General features: G+C 38.2%; 1 protein-coding gene across 1 annotated transcript in view; it reads left to right on the top strand.

Moving 5' to 3' along the window:
- The window catches only part of LOC126417011 (beta-galactosidase-1-like protein 2), a 116,538-nt gene that overhangs the window by 64,728 nt on the left and 26,944 nt on the right, over positions 1-24,866 (top strand). The window contains exons 9-15 of the mRNA XM_050084899.1: positions 16,762-16,997; positions 17,040-17,065; positions 20,247-20,420; positions 21,029-21,140; positions 21,522-21,620; positions 21,779-22,042; positions 22,393-22,640. Coding sequence (XP_049940856.1) covers positions 16,762-16,997; positions 17,040-17,065; positions 20,247-20,420; positions 21,029-21,140; positions 21,522-21,620; positions 21,779-22,042; positions 22,393-22,640 — 1,159 coding nt within the window. The remainder of the gene's footprint in view (positions 1-16,761; positions 16,998-17,039; positions 17,066-20,246; positions 20,421-21,028; positions 21,141-21,521; positions 21,621-21,778; positions 22,043-22,392; positions 22,641-24,866) is intronic.

Genomic DNA, 24,866 nt, shown 5'->3' with positions numbered 1-24,866 from the left:
ACTGTAAATCTAGCCCCACAATCCAAAACATAATGGCACAAGAAAGCTGAACAAAAATGAAAGCACACATGAGAATTAGATCTGGGCCAAAGCTATACAAGAGGGCAAGTATGAATTTCAGGATACATTCATCATTAATCAAGAAAATATATTGAGACACTGGACACACTCAGGAGAATGGTAGTTCAAATCCACATCTGGACACCCAAATTTGTTATCCATCATTTTCCTAACTCATATGTTCCCCATCTCTAATTAGTTCATCACAGATGAGACATTAAAGCCCTAACATTCATCCCTTATTTCTAGAATGTGCAGAGAGTGGATGAAATTCCAGAAGGATGAAAAATAACAATCGTGCCATATTTTCAAGAATGGTATCAAAGGGGCTACACTACTTGTCATAAGATTTCTCTTCACAGAATTCGTTTTAAGATACACTCAAAATGTTTAATGAAGCACACAAAGATCATTCCTAGCCACAGTTGCTCAACACCACACTACAAAATACAGAAAGATAAAACATTTAGCAAGAATTTCTATAGAATTCAAAATGGAGGCATGAACATCGTATGCTTGACATATTCTGACATTGTAATCATATTGTCTAGATACTGGGAAAAATTGTTATGAATGCATCAAGCTCATATGTATGCTCTGTCTGTGCCAACTCTTACAGTTGGTGTTATCATGTGAATGCATGCACAGCAGTGCAGTTATTTGTTGATTTGTAAAAAAGATGCAAAAGTTTCGTTGCATTCCACTGCTAGAAATGTTTCAGTCTGTGGCAAGAAACATTTATGTATGCCAGTTATTTATTTATTTATTTTCTTTATGCATTATTATTATTTAAGCAGAAAGGTGGAAGGAGTATATAGAGGGTCTATACAAGGGCGATGTACTTGAGGACAATATTATGGAAATGGAAGAGGATGTAGATGAAGATGAAATGGGAGATATGATACTGCGTGAAGAGTTTGACGGAGCACTGAAAGACCTGAGTCGAAACAAGGCCCCCGGAGTAGACAACATTCCATTGGAACTACTGACGACCTTGGGAGAGCCAGTCCTGACAAAACTCTACCATCTGGTGAGCAAGATGTATGAAACAGGCAAAATACCCTCAGACTTCAAGAAGAATATAATAATTCCAATCCCAAAGAAAGCAGGTGTTGACAGATGTGAAAATTACTGAACTATCAGTTTAATAAGTCACAGCTGCAAAATACTAACACGAATTCTTTACAGACGAATGGAAAAACTAGTAGAAGCCAACCTCGGGGAAGATCGGTTTGGATTCCGTAGAAACACTGGAACACGTGAGGCAATACTGACCTTACGACTTACCTTTGAAGAAAGATTAAGGAAAGGCAAACCTACGTTTCTAGCATTTGTAGACTTAGAGAAAGCTTTTGACAATGTTGACTGGAATACTCTCTTTCAAATTCTAAAAGTGGCAGGGGTAAAATACAGGGAGCGAAAGGCTATTTACAATTTGTACAGAAACCAGATAGCAGTTATAAGAGTCGAGGGACATGAAAGGGAAGCAGTGGTTGGGAAGGGAGTAAGACAGGGTTGTAGCCTCTCCCCGATGTTGTTCAATCTGTATATTGAGCAAGCAGTAAAGGAAACAAAAGAAAAATTCGGAGTAGGTATTAAAATTCATGGAGAAGAAATAAAAACTTTGAGGTTCGCCGATGACATTGTAATTCTGTCAGAGACAGCAAAGGACTTGGAAGAGCAGTTGAATGGAATGGACAGTGTCTTGAAAGGAGGATATAAGATGAACATCAACAAAAGCAAAACGAGGATAATGGAATGTAGTCTAATTAAGTCGGGTGATGCTGAGGGAATTAGATTAGGAAATGAGACACTTTAAAGTAGTAAAGGAGTTTTGCTATTTGGGGAGCAAAATAACTGATGATGGTCAAAGTAGAAAGGATATAAAATGTAGACTGGCAATGGCAAGGAAAGCGTTTCTGAAGAAGAGAAATTTGTTAACATCTAGTATAGATTTAAGTGTCAGGAAGTCATTTCTGAAAATATTTGTATGGAGTGTAGCCATGTATGGAAGTGAAACATGGACGATAAATAGTTTGGACAAGAAGAGAATAGAAGCTTTCGAAATGTGGTGCTACAGAAGAATGCTGAAGATTAGATGGGTAGATCACATAACTAATGAGGAAGTATTGAATAGGATTGGGGAGAAGAGAAGTTTGTGGCACAACTTGACCAGAAGAAGGGATCGGTTGGTAGGACATGTTCTGAGGCATCAAGGGATCACCAATTTAGTATTGGAGGGCAGCGTGGAGGGTAAAAATCGTAGAGGGAGACCAAGAGATGAATACACTAAGCAGATTCAGAAGGATGTAGGTTGCAGTAGGTACTGGGAGATGAAAAATCTTGCACAGGATAGAGTAGCATGGAGAGCTGCATCAAACCAGTCTCAGGACTGAAGACCACAACAACAACATTTATGCATAGGAATAAAATTTTCCACTTAAACATGATCCCATGCTCAAAATTGCAATTTCAGTGACTGAAAGTCAAAGATTAAAAAGTGTTCTCTCAAAAAGTTTTCCATGACCATGAATGCTGCTCAGTAAAAAATAAAAATCATTGTTACCTAGTTATTTATACAAGGAGTGCCAGAGTCTGGCAAATAAAAATTCATTTAATAAAATGTGTGGAAGCCTTGTGATGACTTCAGTGTGTTTTATGTATAGTTGCTGAAAGTCATTGTATCACTGAAAATATTATGAGCTTCCTGAAATTCCAAGAACTACTTGTTCCCATATACAGTGTGTTCCAGACTCGTCATGTCAAATTATATGATTGGTTTGGAATTGTTATCTGAGTACTTTAAGATAACTAACCAATGGTTGGAAGCATATATTTCAAGTGGTAAAGGGTGTAGAATGAGCATTCATTCAATCACAAATAACGTTCTGCAATTCTCATCATGAAGGAAAAACTTCAGTGATGTATAATGAGTCAAGTTATACATTAACAGACAGAATAAACCACAGCTGGCCACTTGTGTAAAATAGACTGAGGTGACAAAAGTCATGAGATAGTAATATGCACATAAATATAGATGGTGGTAGCATTGCATACACAAGGTATAAAAGGACACAGTATTGGCAAAGCTGTCATTAGTACTCAGGTGTTTCATGTGAAAAGGTTTCTGATGTGATTATGGCAGCACAATAGGAATTAACAGACTTTGAATGCAGAATGGTAGTTAGAGTTAGATGCACGGGACATTCCATTTCGAAAATCATTAGGGAATTCCATACTCCAAGAGGCACAGTGTCAAGAGAGTGCCAAGAACACAATATTTTAGGCATTACCTCTAACCACAAACAACGCAGTGACTGACAACCTTCACTTAACGACTGAGAGCAGCAGTGTTTGTGTAGAGTTGTCTGTGCTAACAGACAAGCAACACTATGTGAAATAACAGCAAAAATCAATGTGGGACATACTAAAAATGTATCCACTATGACAGTGTGGCGAAATTTGATGTTAATGAGCTACGGCAGCAGACGACCAATGCAAGTGCCTTCGTTAACAGCATGACGTCACCTGCAACACCTCTCCTTAGGTTGTGACAATATTGGCCATAGCATTTGCACCTTAAATGACTGGAAAACTGTGGTCTGGTCAGATGAATCCTAATTTCAGTTGGTAAGAGCTGATGGTAGGGTTTGAGCGTGGTGTAGGCCACAAGAAGCCATGGGCCCAAGTTGGCAACAAGGCACTGTGCAAGCTGCTGGTGGCTCCATAATAGTGTTGGCTACATATTTATGGGAATTGGGTCCTCTGGTCGAACTGAAATGATAATTGACTGGAAATGGTTATGTTCAGTTACTTGGTGACTATTTGCAACCATTCATGGACTTCATGTTCCCAAACAACAACAAAATTTTTATGGATAACAGTGTGCCATGTCATGAGGCAACAATTGTTTGCAATTGGTTTGAAGAAGATTCTGGACAATTTGAGCAAACGGTCTGGCCATCCAGATTGCCTGACATGAATCCCATTGAACATTTGTGAGGTATGATCGAGAGATCAGTTTGTGCACAAAATCATGCACCAGCAACACTTTCAAAATTATGGACAGCTATAGATGCAGCATGGCTCAATATTTCTGCAGGGAACTTCCAATGACTTGAGTCCATGCCATGTTCAGTTGGGGCACTAACCCAGGGAAAATGAGGTCTGATATGATATTAGGAAGTATCCCATAACTTTTGCCATCTAAGTGTATACTAACATTGAATTATATAAATTGAAGGGGAGAAGAGATGGAATTAATGACATCAGCTATCCAGAACTTTATGCGGAATCAGCGGTGATGAGTGAAAATGTGTGCCAGACCAGGAATCGAACCCAGGCTCTCCTACTTACTAGGCAGTTGTGTTAACCAGTTCACCATCCAGACACAGTGTTTATCACAACTGCATGGACTATCTCAGCATGCCTCCCGGTTGACTCACCCTCTCGCTGAGTGCCATCTATCTGCAGTCAATGTACATGTCTTCCACACTCACTGCCTTGACATTCAGTTGGACACATCTGAATGAAGAGACATCACACATTCATATATTTTATTCACCTTCATGGGCAGTAAATCCTCAACCTTCACTGCAGATGTGCAATTACCTTTGGCCTACTGTGGAAATGGCAAAGCAGCAAGCATGAAGGACATGGCCGGGGACTGGAGATAGGTGGCATTTAGTGGGAGTGTGGATCATGCAGGAGGCATGCTGAGATAGTCTGCACAACTGCAATATACACTGTGTCCAGATGGTAGAGAGGTTAACACAACTGTCTAGTAAGCAGGAGATCCTGGGTTCAAGTCATGACCCAGCACACATTTTCAGTTGTTACTGCTGATTCCAAATAAATTCACAATGCAGCTGACATCAATAATTCCTTTCCTTTCTCCCTCTTCTCCCTTTTATTTACATAATATGTATCACAGTTGCGGATACTACATGGTGTCTGAAAGAACAGACACCACACATTCATGTAATACCAAATTATGACTAGCACTAATCTACTGAAACTGATATTTGTGGTATTTACTTCTATATTACACTATAAATATATGCTAGGAAAAATAACTGCTTTGGAATAATCCACTGCTTCTCCTCCTATACTACCCAGTTTCTGTTGCCATCTAATACTTCAAACAAAGCATTTACGTAGCTTTATAGAGTTCGCTGTCAACTGTCTATGCATTAAGTGAGGATCTATCTAATACAATTATTATAGAAATGCACATGAGTACTAAAGATTTGTGCCCATATAATAGATGGTTGCATCCTAAATATAAATGAGTTTGTGTACTAGTGAAAACTTTCAAATAAGTGCTTATTAACCCACCTCTGTGGCCAAGGTTGCCAAAGCATGCTTGTGAAGTGGTGCTTGACCCAGAGGAAGCTGGTTCAAATCCTGTTTATTACAAAACATTGTAATGGGGCATATTGAAAATAATCAAACAAACAAAAAGTGCACATTACAAATCTGAAATATCCTGAAGTACACAAATGCGATAGAAATGAAGAGAGAAAAGTACTGGTATTCAGGATACATCTATTCTAATCAAACTTTCTGTGAAGTACATCACAAAAAATAAAATAATTATCACCAGGATACTTGCTGTAGTAAGCAGTCAGTGCCAGTTTCAGACTATAATTGCCTACATGCACCACATGCATTAATCAAAAGTCTTGGACTTGCAACTAAACAAATAGACATTAGAATTGTGCAAGCAGTTACTGAGGATGACATTTCCTGGTCAAAAGATGAAATTTTGTGAGTAGATGCTTTAATTGCACATAATAATGACAGTTTGAAGGCTCTAAAAGAGCAGTTAAATTATACGAGTGCAACAAACATTGCATTGATTTGTCCTATATCCAAAAAAGTAGGCCAAATTTGCAAGAGCACAAAGCACAAACATCAACATCTGCATCTACATCTATATGATTATTCTGCAATTCACAATTAAGTTCCTGCCAGAGGAACCACCTTTAAGCTTACTCTCTACTTTTCCACTCTCAAACAGCTTGCGGGAAAAATGAACACTTAAATATTTCTGTGTGAACTCTGATTTCTATTACTTTATTATGGTGATCATTTCTCCCTATGTAGGAGGGCACCAACAAAATCTTTGCACACTCCAAGGAGAAAGTTGGTGATAGAAATTTCATGAGAAGGTCCTGCCACAGTAAAAAATGCATTTGCTTTAATGACTGCTACCCCAGTTTGTGTATCATATCAATGGCACTCTCTCACACCTTTTGTGATAGTAAAAAATGAGCTGCCCTTCTTTGAACTTTTTTGATGTCCTCCGTCAATCCCATCTGATGGGCATACACAATACAGCAGTACTCTAGAAGAGGCCAGAGAAGCATAGTGTAAGCAGTCTCCATAGTAAAGCTGTTAAGCTTCTAAGTGGTCTGGCAGTCTTTGGTTTGCCTTCCCACATTATCTATGTGATCGTTCCAATTTAAGTTACTCGTACTTGTAATCTGCTGGTATTCAGTTGAGTTTACAACCTTTAGATTTGTATGATTTATTATGTAACTGAAATTTAGTGAATTATTTTTAGTACTCATGTGGATGACTTCACACTTTCCATGATTTAGAGGGAGTTGCCACTTTTTGCACCATACAGGTATCTTGTGTAAATCATTTTGCTATTTGTTTTGATCATCTGAACACATTACATGACTTTAAATGACAGCATCATCTGCAAACAGTCTGACAGGACTGCTCAGATTGTCTTCTAAATAGTTTATGAAGATCAGGAACAACAGAGGACCTATAACACTTCCTTGGGAAACGCCAGATATTACCTTCATTTATACTTTCCTTCAGTTACTATGAAAAGTGATCTTTCTGACAGCAAATAACAAATTCAGTCACACAATTGAGATGATACTCCATAGGCACACAATTTAATTAGAAGTCACTTGCGAGGAACAGTGTCAAAATTCTCATGCAAGTCTAAAAAAGTGAAACAAATTTGACATTTCATAATAAGACTTACCAGGAACAAACTTGTCAATAGCAGTTAGTTTGAATACAGAAAGTCTTTTACAAATTGTGTCGGCCCTGAAAAGGGCCTTTTTTGTAGTTAGAAGATTGTTTGCTTAAGGCAGGTGCTCAAACTGGTGACTCTCTGATGTGATACGAGCTTGGTAATGTTGAACGGTGTTTTGCCAAACTCTTTCAAAGATTCCTGGCATTGCCTTGATGTGCCTGGTGGCGTGTTGAGTGTGATCAATTAATTCCTCTTCATTCCTAGGTGGTATGCATCCAGGTGGAGGAACTATAACCTTGAAGAATCCCCACAGGAAAAAGTCTGGGGTGTGAGGTTAGGTAATCACGGGTGCCATGTCCTACAAGCACCTCTACCAATTACCTGGCTGTCAAAGAGTTCATTTAAATTCCTATGCACAGCACAACTGTTATGTGCAGGCTGCAACCACATGTATAGCCATATGTCCAGGGCAACATCTTCCAGCAGGCCGAGTAGAGTTTCTTGCAAAAAGTGGAGGTAATTTGCCCCAGTAAGTTGAAGAGGTAGATGGACTGACCCAATCAGATGGTCATCCACAACACCTGCCCAATTGCTGAGCGAAAATTGTTCCTTGTGTCCTCGGATGTACGTGATGTAAGGATTTCCCCTTGCCCAGTAATGAACGTTCTGAGTGTTGTAAAGGCCATCCTGATGGAAGGTGCACTCATTGGTAAACAACAGAATAGTGGGGAAGCCAGGATCTTGTGCAACACATCATGGAAACCACCGGCAGAACCCTAGCCTGTGTTCATAGTCCACCACAGGCTTTAGATCTTGGACAGGGTGGAAACTAAATAGATGCTGGCCATCATCCCTCAAAACCTCCCAGACTAACTGATGAGTGACCTCCATGTCATGTCCGGCTGCTTGAATACTTGTCATAGATGCTTCTCCGAAGAGCTTGAGAACAGTTTCTGCAAATGCAGCATCCCATCGCATCATGTTGGAGATCTTCCAACATCACCATGATATCCTGCTAATGAGCCTTTTTTGCCAAGTCACCAGTGAATTACTGTTAACATTTATGGGTGTGAGTGGTGTCTTACTGGGTACCGTTCCTCATACAAGCATTGAGCTACATGCGCATTACTGTCAGCTAATCCATAAACAAAAACCATATCTCGTTGTTCTTCAAATGAATACTGTGCCGCCATCCTTACTGTATGACTAAATCACAGGTGATGTGTGTGTGCTCTGAAGTGAAGCTTAAATGTGAATGCCTCTAATGTGAGGTGGAGACAAACAGCAAGACCTATTCAACACATCTGCGTATTATGTTGGGGCATTGACAGGGTGAGGGACATTTGTGTGCATGAACCAACAACGACAGCACTGCCTGTCAACCAACAAATGGCAACAGGGCAATCCCACGGCCAATCAGAGTGTGTGGTGCTAAGTTTCCAGAGTTTAAAAATGGTGCATTGTCAGCCTACACAACATTAGTAAGTTTGGTTCCTACTGGCATCAGCTATCCAGGACTAAAATTTCATTACATAATTTTTCTCCATCTTGTATAATACAAGCACAAATGGAATTAGCAAGGAATGACACCAGGGATTACTGTAATGCAGCTGCACCATAATGTAAGATTCTCATGTTAACTGACAAAAATGATGGAAACTGTGTGTGAAGACACCACTCTTGTAATATCCTTTGTTAAGCCAGGTGCACTATTTTATGAAGTTACCAGAAATATTCATAACAAAATCAAACACCTGGGAAAAGAAATGCATTAATAGTGTTTGCTGGAGCAAATGGCAGTTGTAACTGGGAGAAGACTGTGCTTTCAGTAATGCTGTAAATGAAGTAATCAGAAACATAGTTCACACAAGGATGATACTGTGTGCAGTTCCTTAGCAGGAGGAGAGGGTACAGGTAAATGATGACATAAATCAGCTGAACAAATACTTTGTAAAAGCAGGTGAAAAATACAATCATGTCAAAGTAGTTGATGTAAACATATTCCTAAGAAGACATATTTCATATGACAAGAATTTGATGTATACAAAAGAGGAAGAAATAAACTATTCAGAAAATTAAAGTGTGTGATATCAACCAAAATGCAGATGACAGTAATGAAAAATAACACAGAAAAAATGATAGTGACAAGAGAAAGAAATCTCCTACAAAATCAAAGTATCAGGAAGATGTGCGAACTGGATCATCATACTCCAAAAATGAAGAAGGTCATGCTGATCCAACAACAGAAGATGCAGCATTAAATGCATTAATGAAACCATCACATTGTAATTGAAAAATCATACACAACACCACCAAAAGAATATGAAATACATCAAAATATGAGAAACCAACTTCAGAAGTTGCACAGATAAAAACAAAACTAACATGGCCTTCACAGAGAGCATGAACAGTTCCCCACTACTTAGCAAAAGAATTTTTATTCCACAGCCAATATAAGAGAAAGGGAGAGGAACATAGGTAATAATGAATAGAATGTGATAAGACATGAGTCTCCAACTACTACAGATTTTCAACAACTCAGGCATCATTGAATGGAAAATAACATTATAATTGTGCACCAAAATATTCAGTACTTAGGAACAAAAAACTAGCAGTGCTCCTGAGTGAAACACAGCCAGATGTGTTATGCCTTAGTGTGCTTGGACTAAATGAAGGAAAACTTTGCACTCTAAAAATAAGTCACTACTATCTGTTTCATTATTTCCATGGATCAAAACATAAAGTTGGAGATGTTACTATATTCAAGAAGAAAATTAGTAGTACACAAGACACTGGATACTGTAATTGTATAAATATTACAGAGTGCTTTGAAAAGGATTTTGAAATTACTAGTGTCATGAGTGAATATTGCAACATTTCTGAAAAAACATTTAAAATTATGTTACAGTATTTAGAGGTACAACATACATATAGGTAAAGAATCAAACAGAAATAAGGAACATTATTACAGAGTAATATGAAAATAATAATAAATGTACCTACAAGAGTGACTGATCAGATTCAAACCATCATATATAACAATACCAATAATACTGTAAATAATTAATGTCAAGCAAAAGTTCTGCAAACAGCACTTTGTGGTCATCATAAATTAAAGTTTTGTATGCACACAAATAGGAGCTCAAAAACAGCAGCAAAGCAAAATAAGACAAATCAGCCTGCAAAACTTGAGCATTTTGAAAATACCTCTGAAGAAAGAAGACTGAACTGAAACATTCCAAGCACAAAGCACAAATGAGAAGTATGATGAAAACTCAAACAAGGAACGTAGAACCACAAAACAGTATTAGAAGAAGCACAGGAAAAAAAATTAAAGAAGTAAAAGTCAGTTTAATGAACAGAGCCATTGCAAATTCAAATCATAAAGGTAAAACAGCATAGGTTATAAGCAACACTAAAAGATGTGGTCAAAAGAGTGTAAACAACAGAAATTTTATTAGTTTAATGAGGCCTTAGAACAGTATAGTTACAGATGGAACAAAAAATTACTAGAACACTCAACAACAGTTTTATAAATTTTGTACAAAATTTAAAGAGGAAAAGAAATCATGTTGTGTCAATGTGTCCTAGACACTTCAGCAACCATCCCAATCAATGTCTCCGCAACCAGTAATGAAACCAGAATTCATAAAAATAATTCAGAAATTAAAATCCAAGAAGTCTACAGGAAACAATGAAATCTCAAATTATCTAATAAAGCATGTGAGTGATGAAATAGTTGAATCTCTTTTGGGTATAGCAAGCTGCTCATTCAGAGGAGTATTTCCATGAAAATTACAAATACGCACAGTAGTACCAATATGTAACAAAGGTAACAAAGGTGACCCAAATAACTACAGATGGGCATTATTAATCTTGGGTTCCCAAAAATGTTGGAGATGCTTATATATAGCAGAATGGCCACATTTCTAGGGAAACATAGTATTCTGACTCCAGCCAATATGGTTTCCAAAATGGGAGATCTATAGAAACCACTCTCTCAAGCTTTACATAATCTGTTATGGATGCATTAGACAAAAGAAATTCTGTATCTGCTATGTTTCTGCATCTGTCTAATACTTCTGACAGTTATCCATATGTCATTAACAGAAAAACTTTAAAGCTATGGCATTATGTGAACACACGTGCAATGGATAAAATCATATGTCAGCAATTGAAAGCTGGATGCATATCTGAAATCAGTGATATTAAGTACACTATATCTCAAGGATCTGTACTTGGCCCACTTCTGTTCATCTTATTTATAAGTAATATTGAACTCAATGAAAAGGCTCATAAAACAGTGTATGCTGATGATATGGAATAGTCAATGGAGAAGAAAATCTGGAAATGCTTTATATCAACAAACAGTACAGACCAGTGGCTCATACAGAAAGAGTTAATTATAAATCTAAAAAAGACAATGTTCATGGTGTTCATAAATAGAGAGGAGGAAGAGCACATAGATATATTCATAGGTGAAACACTACTGAAAGAAGTTACCTGTATAAAATTTTAGAGAATTACAGTTTACAATAAGCTCCAATGGAGAGAACATATTGATAGTTTCCAGAATGAGATTTTCACTCTGCAGCGGAGTGTGCACTGATATGAAACTTCCTGGCAGATTAAAACTGTGTGCCTGACCGAGACTCGAACTCGGGACCTTTGCCTTTCGCGGGCAAGTGCTCTACCAACTGAGCTACCGAAGCACGACTCATGCCCGGTACTCACAGCTTTACTTCTGCCAGTACCTCGTCTCCTACCTTCCAAACTTTACAGAAGCTCTCCTGCAAGCCTTGCAGAACTAGCACTCCTGAAAGAAAGGATATTACGGAGACATGGCTTAGCCACAGCCTGGGGGGTGTTTCCAGAATGAGATTTTCACTCTGCAGCTGAAAGAAAGGATATTGCGGAGATATGGCTTAGCCACAGCCTGGGGGGTGTTTCCAGAATGAGATTTCCACTCTGCAGGAGAGCTTCTGTAAAGTTTGGAAGGTAGGAGACGAGCTACTGGTAGAAGTAAAGCTGTGAGTACCGGGAGTGAGTCGTGCTTCGGTAGCTCAGTTGGTAGATCACTTGCCCACGAAAGGCAAAGGTCCCGAGTTCAAGTCTCGGTTGGGCACACAGTTTTAATCTGCCAGGAAGTTTCATATTGATAGAGTGTCTGTTGTAAATTCATATGACACAAGAAATAAAGGCCAGTTGAGAAATATATCACACTGACTGAGAGCTGCTGAAAAAGATCCTCAGTCTTATGTGTACAACTGGTGAAGCATCTTCTTAAGTGTCTACAGGACTTTGCATCTGAAGGGACATACCAAAAACTTCTAAAGTGTTACATAATTGAGAAAGAATTTTATAGTGCAGAGGAGTATGGTATATGTGTAAAGAATGAGGAAGTTAATATTATTTGTATGTTAATATTATTTGTATGTATGCACTTTAATCACTCAAAAATATTGCAGTATGGTGTACATAAATAACTTGTAGTATGTTGTTATGTTTTGTAATAGGTAAGCTAAATATTTGAAGATACTAAGTTAAGTTGACCTGTCCCTTGTTACAGGTACACCCTTTGTACATAATGCAATCAGATGGGACCAAATAAAAATCAGCCAATCAACCAGTCTTATTTAAAGTATGTAAGGCATCTAGAAAGATTGCAATAAAGTCTTTGTTAAACTCCTCTATAAAAAAGATGATAGGAGATATGTCAATAATAATCAACTGGTTTCAGTGCTGATGTCATTTTCTAAAATTTTTTAGAAGGTGATGTATTCTAGAATAGTATCTCACCTGAACAACAATAATATTCTCAGTAAATCACAGTTTGGGTTTCAAAACTGTTGTTCTACTGAGAATGCTGTTTGCACACTCACTCACCAAATTTTACAAGTGTAAAATAAAATAGTGCCAGTTTTCTTTTCCATGCCTGTCTAAGGCATTTAACTTAATGGTAAGATAAACCAAGGTTTCACAGGATTGATGGTATACCCAGTCAATGTATAATGTCATTCCAACCAAAACAATGCAGAAAGTTGTACTTAGTTATTCAACCAATGTAATCAGGGGACATTATTGTGACTGGGGAGAAATCATGTAAGTAGTTACACAAGGCTCAAACTTATGATCATTATAGTTCCTCATGTATATAAATAATCTTCCATCTAATATACAACAAGAAGAATTAGTTCTTTTTGCTTATTTTAATCAATCCAAGCATACATGCAGAAAAAGTAGAAATGGTAAACAGTGTTCTCAGAAGTATCATTGACTGGTTTTCTGTGAATGGTCCCTTCTCAATAGTAGAAAGACACAACATATTCAGTTCAGCACATTTGGAGGTACTACACCAGTGATATGTGTAACACATGGTAAAGAAATATTAAAACAGTGCAGAAACTTCAAAATCATATCAATAAATGTTTAAACTAGGAAAAGCTGGTTTTGAACTCCTAAAACAACTTATCTCAGCAACATTTGCATTTAGAATCATTGCAAATCTCTGGAAGAGACAGATCAGTAAGTTGATATATGATTCATATTTTCATTTAGTAATGTGATATGGAATAATGGTCTGGGGTAACTCATCTTTCAGAAAGAAAGTCTTCGTTTCTCAAAACTGTGCTGTAGAAATAATATTTGGTGTACACTAATGACCGTCTGATAGAAATCTGTTTAAAAAGTCAGGCATTTTGACTAACAGAGTTTATTTATTCCGCCACAAATCTGCTGGAATGAAGTACAGATTTATTCAACTGTAGCCTCTGGAACTGCATGCTTGGCATGATTCATGGATGGAAACCAAACCACTTAAATCATTTGATATACACTGATAAGCACACACATTCATTACCACCTGTTCAGTACCATGTTGGTTCATCATTGGAAGACATCATGGCAGTGTTCCTAGATGGCATGCATTTAGCAAGTCCTTGGTAAGTTTCTGATTGTATGTGGCAATAGGTATCTATGCACAGGTCAGGTAAGCTGCAGGCTGGTAGTTGAGGGTGTGCAGGTGGTCCTAGATGGCATCCCAGATGTGTTCCATCAGGTTTAGATCAGGCTAATTTGGTGATGAAAACACAACATAAGTTCACTGAAATGGTCCTCAAACTACTGTAGCAAAATTTTGGCCGTATGACATGGACAGTTATCTTGCTAGAAGATGCGATCACCTTTGAAGAAGACATTGAGCATGAAGGGATGCAGGTGATCCACAATAACATTCACATAGTCCACAGCTGTCATGGTGCCGCTGATTTCTATCACAGGTCCCATGGGAGCCCAGGTGAATATTCCAACTACAATCATAACTGACAAAGTCACTGGGTGATCAACGGAACATTGTACTGTTTCATAAGATCTCTCACAGATTATGACAATGATGTAGGCTCAAGCAGTGAATTAAAATTTGTACCAGTGCTGGAAATTGAACCCAGGTTTTCTGCTCACTAAGGCAGATGTGCTAGTCATTACATCACACTGGCACTTTATCATAGATAAAGGAGTGATACTCAATTTGTCTCAGGAACATAAACTATGTATGATTAAAGTATCACCTATACCTGGGATTTAGGTAGGATTAACCCCATTTTGCTCACTGTTAAGGTGCTCTTCCAACATTGGAGAGCCTTGGCAACACTGATGCAAGTTTAGATGGGGAATAGCAAGGGGTTGAGGCATGGGTTGCTATATTTATTGGAGATAGAGACATATAAAGATAATCACGCAGTTGTCATTGCTGCTTGTCAGTTTGGTGTGATGACTAGTGCACCTGGTTAGTAAGCAAGAGACCTGGGTTTGATTTCTGGTGCTGGCAAAAGTTTTAATTCATTGCATTAAACTACTTCATTGCCACAGATAAAAATGAGACTCAATATGTCTCAGGTACATCAACTGTATATGATTAATCTGTCACAGATTGCCACTTATCCTATTCTACAGAGTGGGTGAGCCTCTGACTTCCACATTTTGTGATGTGATATGGATGTCCAATTCCTTGTTCCTCACTTATGGTTTCAGGAATACCACCAAGAAGGAGAATCATCAGGAATGTGGAACAAGTCAAGATATACATTAACATGAGACAGAGATGTCATAAGAGACTTATGCCATATACTGTAGTAACAAGAAACTACCCCCATTATGCTTAGTGCTATTCATGTTTATATCATACAAATTTAATGTAGTAAATTAGTAAGATAGCTGTTATTTGGAAAAAAAATCTGCTGCCACCTTACTTTTATTGTTTATTAGCTGTGTATCTATTATTAACAATTTAATATTTATTTGATTACAATGGTATTACATCTATACATGCTGAGTCCTCATCTAGTAAATTGTTACACAGCTTTATAACAAAAACTATTACTTGCCATGTATCTAACAGAAATCTTAAATTCCTGATTCTAGATATTCACATAAGTTGTAGAAAGAGTGGTTAATGAGAGATACTTTTAATTTGCCTTTGAACTGGTAGGGATTCAGTTTCTTGCTTTATGTTAGACAAGAGCTTATTGAATATCTTACCATCAGCATACATAACTAACTCCACTCTGAACTCTGGAAGAGGAATCAAAGTCTGAATGAAAATTATTTTTGTGTCTTTTATTGTGACTGTATATACCACAGTTTATTTGAAATTGATCTTGCTTATCAGCAACAAAAACAATTAAAAAGTAAAATAACTCTAAGAGTTCCAATACCCTTAAAAAGGCTTCTGGAAGAATTATGGTTACATAATTTGCACAGTATTCTTACTGCTCACTGCTGCTGAATAAATAATTTATTTAATTTTGGTGCACTGGCCCAGAAAATAACAGTGTAAGACAACAGGGAGTGAAAATATGAGTATGCAATATAAGCCAACATTCTTGTCTTTACATACAGAATGAGATTTTCACTCTGCAGCGGAGTGTGCACTGATATGAAACTTCCTGGCAGATACTGGCAGAAGTAAAGCTGTGAGGACCAGGCGTGAGTCATGCTTCGGTAGCTCAGATGTAGAGCACTTGCCCGCGAAAGGCAAAGGTCCAGAGTTCGAGTCTCGGTCGGGCACACAGTTTCAATCTGCCAGGAAGTTTCATATCAGCACACACTCCACTGCAGAGTGAAAATCTCATTCTGGAAACATCCCCCAGGCTGTGGCTAAGCCATGTCTCTGCAGTATCCTTTCTTTCAGGAGAGCTAGTTCTGCAAGGTTCGCAGGAGAGCTTCTGTGAAGTTTTGAAGGTAGGAGACGAGATAATGGCAGAAGTAAAGCTGTGCGGACCGGGCATGAGTTGTGCTTCCGTAGCTCAGATGGTAGAGCACTTGCCCGCGAAAGGCAAAGGTCCCGAGTTCGAGTCTTGGTCGGGCACACAGTTTTAATCTGCCAGAAAGTTTCTTGTCTTAGGTTAACACAGTTTGTCATGTTGGGTGATGCCAGTGAGCAAGGCAAAAGACAGACCTCCACGTAGTAGGCAGATGTTCAGCCTAAGTATTCATATGAATCAGTAGTGGAATGAATATTTTTCCTACAGGTGATGCTATAAACTTTCAGGATTTCATTCTAAAGTCTTTGCATGCCAAAAATGTTTTGGAGATCAAAAACTATTATCTGAATAAATGTGCAGGTTCCTATGGACTTCTCCTCATTCTGCCTCTTTATCAACAACTACAGAAATATTTTAGCCTTTATTATTTGGTTTCAGATTATGATGCACCACTGACAGAGGCAGGTGACTACACAGACAAGTACACAGCAGTGCAAGAGCTTTTGGATCAATATGCTCCCAAGAAATTCCTCAAAGCAGATGCTCCAAAAGAGACTACTAAAGTGGCCTATCCTGATGTCCCTCTTCTTGGACAGCTGAATTTGGATGATTTAGTTGCACAAGTGGTAACCTTAGCTACATTCTCTTTTGTTACAGCCTTAGCTGAAAGAGATGTACAATCTAATTTTAATATCATTAACACTTCATGAACTTAGAATTTTGGATTTACTATTTGGTTAAGGTAGTACTATGGTAAACTTTAAATTAAAAATATTAGCAAACATTGCACAACTCATGAGACTGTTCAGTCCAAGGTTTTCATAACACCACAAAGTATGCAGTCATATACTGCACCTATCCTCAGGTTGCTGTCATACTCACTGATGATGGTCATCCAGTATAATACAGAAAAATGACTCATTGATGAACGCAATGTGACACCATTCATCAGCAGACGATGCTTCCTGGTCATGGTACCACTCCAAATGCAGTTTTAAGTGTTGTGACCAGTTGTGTGGGCTGACACAGAATGTTGGAGGGAGTCCATTACTTGTTTTCATATGGGAGACACAGATGTGTATGGTTTACAATACGGTGGTAATTCCTTGTGCTGGGGAAACATGGTAGACTGGACTTTGATGATGACACTGGGTCACTGTCACAGCTCAGTGTCTCACAAATCTGGATATTGCATGATTTGACTAGTTGGCCAAATGAAAATCCACAATGAGGTTCCCTTAAAATGCTGTCAGGTGCTGATAACAGTATCATGGATGAGCATGTGACATCTCCTTGTTCTTCACAGTGATTACTCAACATCTTACACTGTACACAACTGTATATGTATTGATAACAATACTAAACATGAACAACAATAATACACTCTGGTGGCCATTCTACCTGCCACATGGAATTGCAGCTTTAATCATTTACATACCCACTGATAGTGTACACACCCAGCATCTGACCATGTTTTCTGGGTTCTTCCCTTGTTTTTGTCAGGCATTGTAACTTCAGAGGTACTACTCTTCCTCTAGTTTAAGTATACGCATAAACACAGAGACGTCCACAGCAATCTATCCATGGCAATAGTGACACCAACTGCTCATAAGTGGTTTCTTACGCCAATACATAACAAACCATTCTCTCCTTCCACATTTTTTGATATATACAAGGGCAGTTCAATAAGTAATGCAACACATTTTTTTTTCTCAGCCAATTTTGGTTGAAAAAACTGGAAATTTCTTGTGGAATATTTTCAAACATTCCCGCTTCGTCTCGTATAGTTTCATTGACTTCCGACAGGTGGCAGCGCTGTATGGAGCTGTTAAAATGGCGTCTGTAACGGATGTGCGTTGCAAACAACGGGCAGTGATCGAGTTTCTTTTGGCGGAAAACCAGGGCATCTCAGATATTCATAGGCGCTTGCAGAATGTCTACGGTGATCTGGCACTGGACAAAAGCACGGTGAGTCGTTGGGCAAAGCGTGTGTCATCATCGCCGCAAGGTCAAGCAAGACTGTCTGATCTCCCGCGTGCGGGCCAGCCGCGCACAGCTGTGACTCCTGCAATGGCGGAGCGTGCGAACGCACTCGTTCGAGATGATCGACGGATCACCATCAAACAACTCAGTGCTCAACTTGACATCTCTGTTGGTAGTGCTGTCACAATTGTTCACCAGTTGGGATATTCAAAGGTTTGTTCCCGCTGGGTCCCTCGTTGTCTAACCAAACACCATAAAGAGCAAAGGAGAACCATCTGTGCGGAATTGCTTGCTCGTCATGTGGCTGAGGGTGACAATTTCTTGTCAAAGATTGTTACAGGCGATGAAACATGGGTTCATCACCTCAAACCTGAAACAAAACAGCAATCAATGGAGTGGCGCCACACCCACTCCTCTACCAAGAAAAAATTTAAAGCCATACCCTCAGCCGGTAAAGTCATGGTTACAGTCTTCTGGGATGCTGAAGGGGTTATTCTGTTCGATGTCCTTCCCCATGGTCAAACGATCAACTCTGAAGTGTATTGTGCTACTCTTCAGAAATTGAAGAAACGACTTCAGCATGTTCGTAGGCACAAAAATCTGAACGAACTTCTCCTTCTTCATGACAACGCAAGACCTCACACAAGTCTTCGCACCCGAGAGGAGCTCACAAAACTTCAGTGGACTGTTCTTCCTCATGCACCCTACAGCCCCGATCTCACACCGTCGGATTTCCATATGTTTGGCCCAATGAAGGACGCAATCCGTGGGAGGCACTACGCGGATGATGAAGAAGTTATTGATGCAGTACGACGTTGGCTCCGACATCGACCAGTGGAATGGTACCGTGCAGGCATACAGGCCCTCATTTCAAGGTGGCGTAAGGCCGTAGCATTGAATGGAGATTACGTTGAAAAATAGTGTTGTGTAGCTAAAAGATTGGGGAATAACCTGGTGTATTTCAATGCTGAATAAAACAACCCCTGTTTCAGAAAAAAAATGTGTTGCATTACTTATTGAACTGCCCTCGTATGTATATATCTATCTCTCTCAATAACACACACACACACACACACGCACACACGCACACATGCACACACACACACACACACACACACACACACATACACACACACACACACACACACACACCCATCTCCCTTCCTCAATTATGTAACATGTAACTGTCATTCCACTTTTCGACCAATTTTCACTACTGCTACTGAGTGCCACCTGTTTTCGCTTCTACTGCCATTCCATCACCTCCCCAACTCCCAAATCCCTCATTGCCTCATACATTTTAAACCTACCCAGAAGACAAACTCCTTCCCTTCTCAGTGCAAACTCATAAATTATTATTATTCTCATGTCAGAAAACATATATAAAAAACAGTAAATAAAATTATTGATGGATCAACACAGTTTATACAATATTTGACTAAAATTTGGCCACTTCCAGTGCATTTTCTGTTGTCTGCTGAATGTCATCTTCTCTGCAGGTGGCTGAACACAGATGGCACTGAAGCATATGCTGAACAGTCTGTTCTTCCCCGCAGTCACATTTTTTTTTATTTTTTTATTTTTTTAATGTATCCCCATCTTGTCAGGTTAGCCCAGGATCTGTCATTCCTGACCTCAGCCTATTCAAGAACTTGCAGATTGGCCAATTCTCATCACAAAGAGGGGGCAAAGATTCTGTAAATATTTTCCAGCCAGAATGGTGAGGCATCCTAGCCCTCCATAGATGACATAGACAAACACCAGTTACTATTAAACAAGGTCTACAAACTAATGAAGGATTTCCCCTCACAAGGCTCACTGCCAATCTTCTGCAGTACCGAAGATTCTTTGTTGACCTCCAAGAAGAGCATAGCTGATAGAGGTTACAGTAAAATGACCTTACTCAGGGAAGCATGACCAACCCACAGCCCCAACTGCAGGATTTTCTTGTATGCTGATAATCTCACTCTGGTAACCAAAATCACAAACACTGATCCAAAAGAAATTGAATTGAAATCACCCTACAAAAATACTACAGAACAAACCAGCTTAAACCAAACCTATCAAAGACCACAAGTTAAAGATAGAATGTTCGTGGGTGAAACTGGAACACTGTAACACTCCAAAACATTTGATAGATTTCTAATGTTCAAAAAACACTGCATGGATTTCAAATCAAAATTCTCCACCAGGAATGACCTACTGAGAAAACTGTCTGGATTAAAGTTGGGCAGTCAAGCTGCAACCATCTGAACTTCTGCAATGGCATTATGCTACTCCACTGCAGAGTATACCTGTCCTGTTTGGTGTAAGTCAACACATGCCAAACAGATGGATATTGCCCTAAACAAACACTGCAGAATTATAATAGGCTGCTTGAAGTCAACTCCAGTAGAACAGCTCTACCACCTCGCAGAAATTGCACCACCTTCTGTTTGAAGAGAAACAGCAGCAGACAGGGAAAGAATGAAATTGGAACAGAAAAAGTGCATCCTATGCATGGGAAAGAACCCTACCCATAATTACTAAGATCAAGGAAAAGTTTCCTTAGAACATCAAAGAAACTAATAATCACTGATGAAGAAGCAAAGCTGCAATTATGGAGAACTGAGACTCCCCGCCCTCCTAGTAAATCCTTGTAAATAATACACAATCAATACTAAACAAACAAAAGCTAATTTCAATTACCAAACAAACCACACTTTTTCTTGTGTCTGATTAGGCTACATCTGGACATTAGAGATGACACTCGAATTTGTGTATTGCAGTTTAATACATTGTTCCTGTCCTTATCATTTTTACTTCTGCTGCCTGGCTGTTGGCTGCTACCAAAAGTTTATTCAGCCCAGGAAATTAATGATATATATTTTTTTTAAGTTTACATATTTTTACATTAATTTAATCTCTGTTACAATTGCATGTATTTTGAAATACATTAAGCATGGGATTTCCATTAAACATAATTTTAATTTTGACACTATTCAAGACAGCACAATATTAGAACACTGAGTACAGGTGTAGGATACCCAGGGCTCAAATTTTGAAGTGAAAATCAATATTTAACTTTCCCAATATTTATGTAATCACCCAAGACAATTTCTGAATGTTTCTTTATGCAAAGGTAAATTTATGTTGATGCTTAAAGTAAACTACACACATCAGCAGGTCAAATAATAGAAAAACAAATGAATAATAATACTAAATTTTAGATTTAGTGTGTTCATGCCACTATAAAAAAACTCAATGTTACATCAAGAAAAGCCTTAAATTCTTCTAATGAAATGCCCCTCCACAAGTGCCACATTGAGTGTTTTGTAAGTGGAGAGACTTTCTGTGTCTTTCCTTTAGCATACACTTTTGTAGCCTTCACAGTTTCACTAATATAACTGTCAGTGAAAAAGAGCTGGAAATATTTCAAGTTTGGAATTTGCTCAAGATCTGTGAGGAATGGTGAAACCTTGTTGTGTGACAGGAAAAGGAAGATCACTGCCACCATCATGATAAACTTTCCAGGTATTTGCTACAGGCTGTGTCTTCATCATTTTCCACTCAACCAGTAGATTCTAATCCACTAGAACTTACATTACTGCACACAGTGGATGTTTCTTCCCAGTCATTTTTGGCACTAAATTCTTCTTCATCCTCAATGTCTTCAAGAAGCCACCTGGCAATGTCATCAACACCTACAAGTTTCCTGCCAGCAAGCATCATACTAGAAATGTGCAAATGCAACATGGTTTGAATTTTCAAATCTCCATACTAAGTGCTACCATGTGCCTAGTGAATTCCAACAACATAGCAGATGGAAAGCACAATTATGGAAATGTGTCCAACATCATCCAGCAGCAGAGCTTTTGAAGAAAATTGTAATGTCAGACTTAGTCTGACAGTGGATCACAAAGGGTTAAAAACTAGGTGCATAAATGAGACTCATGCTTTCAGTCTATGAACTGGAAATATTGTAGTGTATGATTGTACATTTCATGCCTGATTTTTATTTTATTTTATTTTATGTTTTTTCAAAGATATACTTTAATTCTTCTGCAGATGATACTATTTACATTGTCATATTTAATGTTTTTTTAGGATGCTGGAGATTGTGTTAATGCAACTGATATTCTGACAATGGAATTTCTTGACATCAACAATGGCAATGGGCAAAGTTATGGTTTTGTGCTGTACCGAAAGAATGCTGCAACAATTGGAGAAAACTCAGTATTACAAATTATTGGTCATGTCCGAGATCTAGCAGTAGTTCTCATTGATGGAGAAAACATAACTGAACCACTAACTTCAAAGGAACAGTTGAAAAACTTTGGTTTTTGGGAACAAAGGTAATGAGTAGGACTTAAATGTGTTATACTTAACACCCATCTAAAAAACTGCAGGTAAGGAAAGCACACCTAATTACAGACCTATATCACTCCTTTCTCTCTTTCAAAAAGGTTTTGATAAAATGCCTATTACAGAATATCGACTCATTTAGCTGAGCAGAACTTGTTAATAGCGTCTCAGTTTGGTATTCACAAAGCATTTGCAACAGAGAAGGGAATACAAGACATCTAAAGTGAAGTATTAGCAAACCTAAACAAGAAAAAGTATCCTGTTGGAATATTCTGTGATCTTGCCAAAGACTTTGATTGTGTTGATTTCGAAGTTCTATTTAGCTAACTAAAGTGTTATGCAATTCATGACATCCCTCTTGCAAGGTGGGACCTTACCTTTGCAATATAAAACAGAGATTCTCATTAATGGACTGTATCTCAGAGATAAAAGTAATCTTAGAATGAGAAAAAAATGCACAGAGTGTCACAAGGCTCAGTAGTGGGCCTACTCCTGTTTCTAGCATATATAAATGATCTTCCAATGACTTTTATAGGGTGGTTCAGGAACTGTAACATTTGCTGACAAGACAATCATTCTAATGAAAGGTACAAACTCAACTCTACCAAACACAGCTCAAATGATAGCTACACTGGTCTACATGCATTTTAAGTCAAACTCACACAGACTCATATCATATAGTTTCAAAAAAGCAATGACAACTGTTTAGCATCAGAAATAGATATCTATGGACACATACTGAATAAAGCACAATGTGTAATGTTCTTTGGGGTCCAGCTTTATATCAAGTGAAAATGGAGTCCACCGCACATATAACCTAATCAAGGAACACAGTTCAGTATGTTATCACCTTAGAAACATCTCTCATTGTGTTGAACTAAAGACAAGAGTGTTAACTTACTTTGCATGTTTTCAGTCCCTGATGTGCTATGGAATTATCTTCTGGTGCAATGCACCTAAAGTAACTGAAGTGTTAGTTCATTCTTCCCACACTCCATACATGAATGGAACAGGAAGAAACCCTAGTAACTAGTACAATGGAACATACCCTCTATCATGCAACTCATGGTGGATTGCAAAATATAGATTCAGATGTAGATGTAGACAAGTGAACAAGAAGAATATTGTGTGAAGTAGATAACTATACATCTTGCAGAAGCCTATTTAAATATCTTGAAACTCTTACACACACTTCCCAGTACATCTACTCCTTAATGGATGATGTTGCTGATAACAGAATCCATTTCAGCTTGACTGTAATTTACTCAGTCAAGTCTCAAAAATTATTTTCATTTAGACTTTGCCTCCATGCCTAGTATTCAGAACAGAGTTATGTACTCTGGTGGTATGAAATTCTATAAGTTTCCATCTAACATTAAGCAAGAAACTGAGATCCATAGCAATTCAAAAGAGAATAAAAACATGCCTAATTAGTTACCCATCTGCAAATTATCTAAGTATCTAGATTCAGGGATTGAAAACTTCTGTTAGCTACAGGGCAAATAACAGCATCCGTATGTATTATAAAAATATGTGTATGTACATTCCACATCTCTTCCTAAACTACTGGACCTATTTGAATTAAAATTGGTACACATATTACTCATTGCCTGGAAAGAATCAGTGTGTAGGTAAGTACCACCTACTTATCAAAGGGATAGTAGTGGGGGTGAAAAAGAAGTATAGCCCACAACGTGCTAATACCTAGGCTTTTTTTCATTTAGTATTTAAGAATGAGAGCATTTAGTGGCTTGCAGAAAACCTTACAGATAATTTCAAACCTTTATGTAACTTTTTCTTGCTGACAACCCTGAGAGAATGATGAAAGGACAAAATGTTTAGCACTTACTACATTTTTGCTGTTCGTGCAGTAAAACTTTGGCATGAAGCATGATGTTTTAATTTATTACTACCTTACTACTAACTTTATTTGTGACATATTTTGCATACAGTATTCACATACAACACCAAATGTACATGCAAAATTATATTGTTGTACAACACATAGTCTAGCAGATATGGCATTATAAATACTGAGCTGCATGAATAACTGCCGCATCAAGCAGAATATTTTGATTTATTATGTCCATTCTACTCACCCTATTTACAACACATTTCCGAGACTGTATTCAAATATATAAGTACACTCTTCAGAAAATGTAAGGATTGAGCTTCATGAAAATGGAATGGCAGGGTAAATTTGCTACAGATACAGG

This window comes from Schistocerca serialis, chromosome 8, assembly GCF_023864345.2.
Source record: "Schistocerca serialis cubense isolate TAMUIC-IGC-003099 chromosome 8, iqSchSeri2.2, whole genome shotgun sequence".
Lineage (NCBI taxonomy): Eukaryota > Metazoa > Arthropoda > Insecta > Orthoptera > Acrididae > Schistocerca > Schistocerca serialis.
This window is presented reverse-complemented; position numbering and strand designations above follow the sequence as displayed.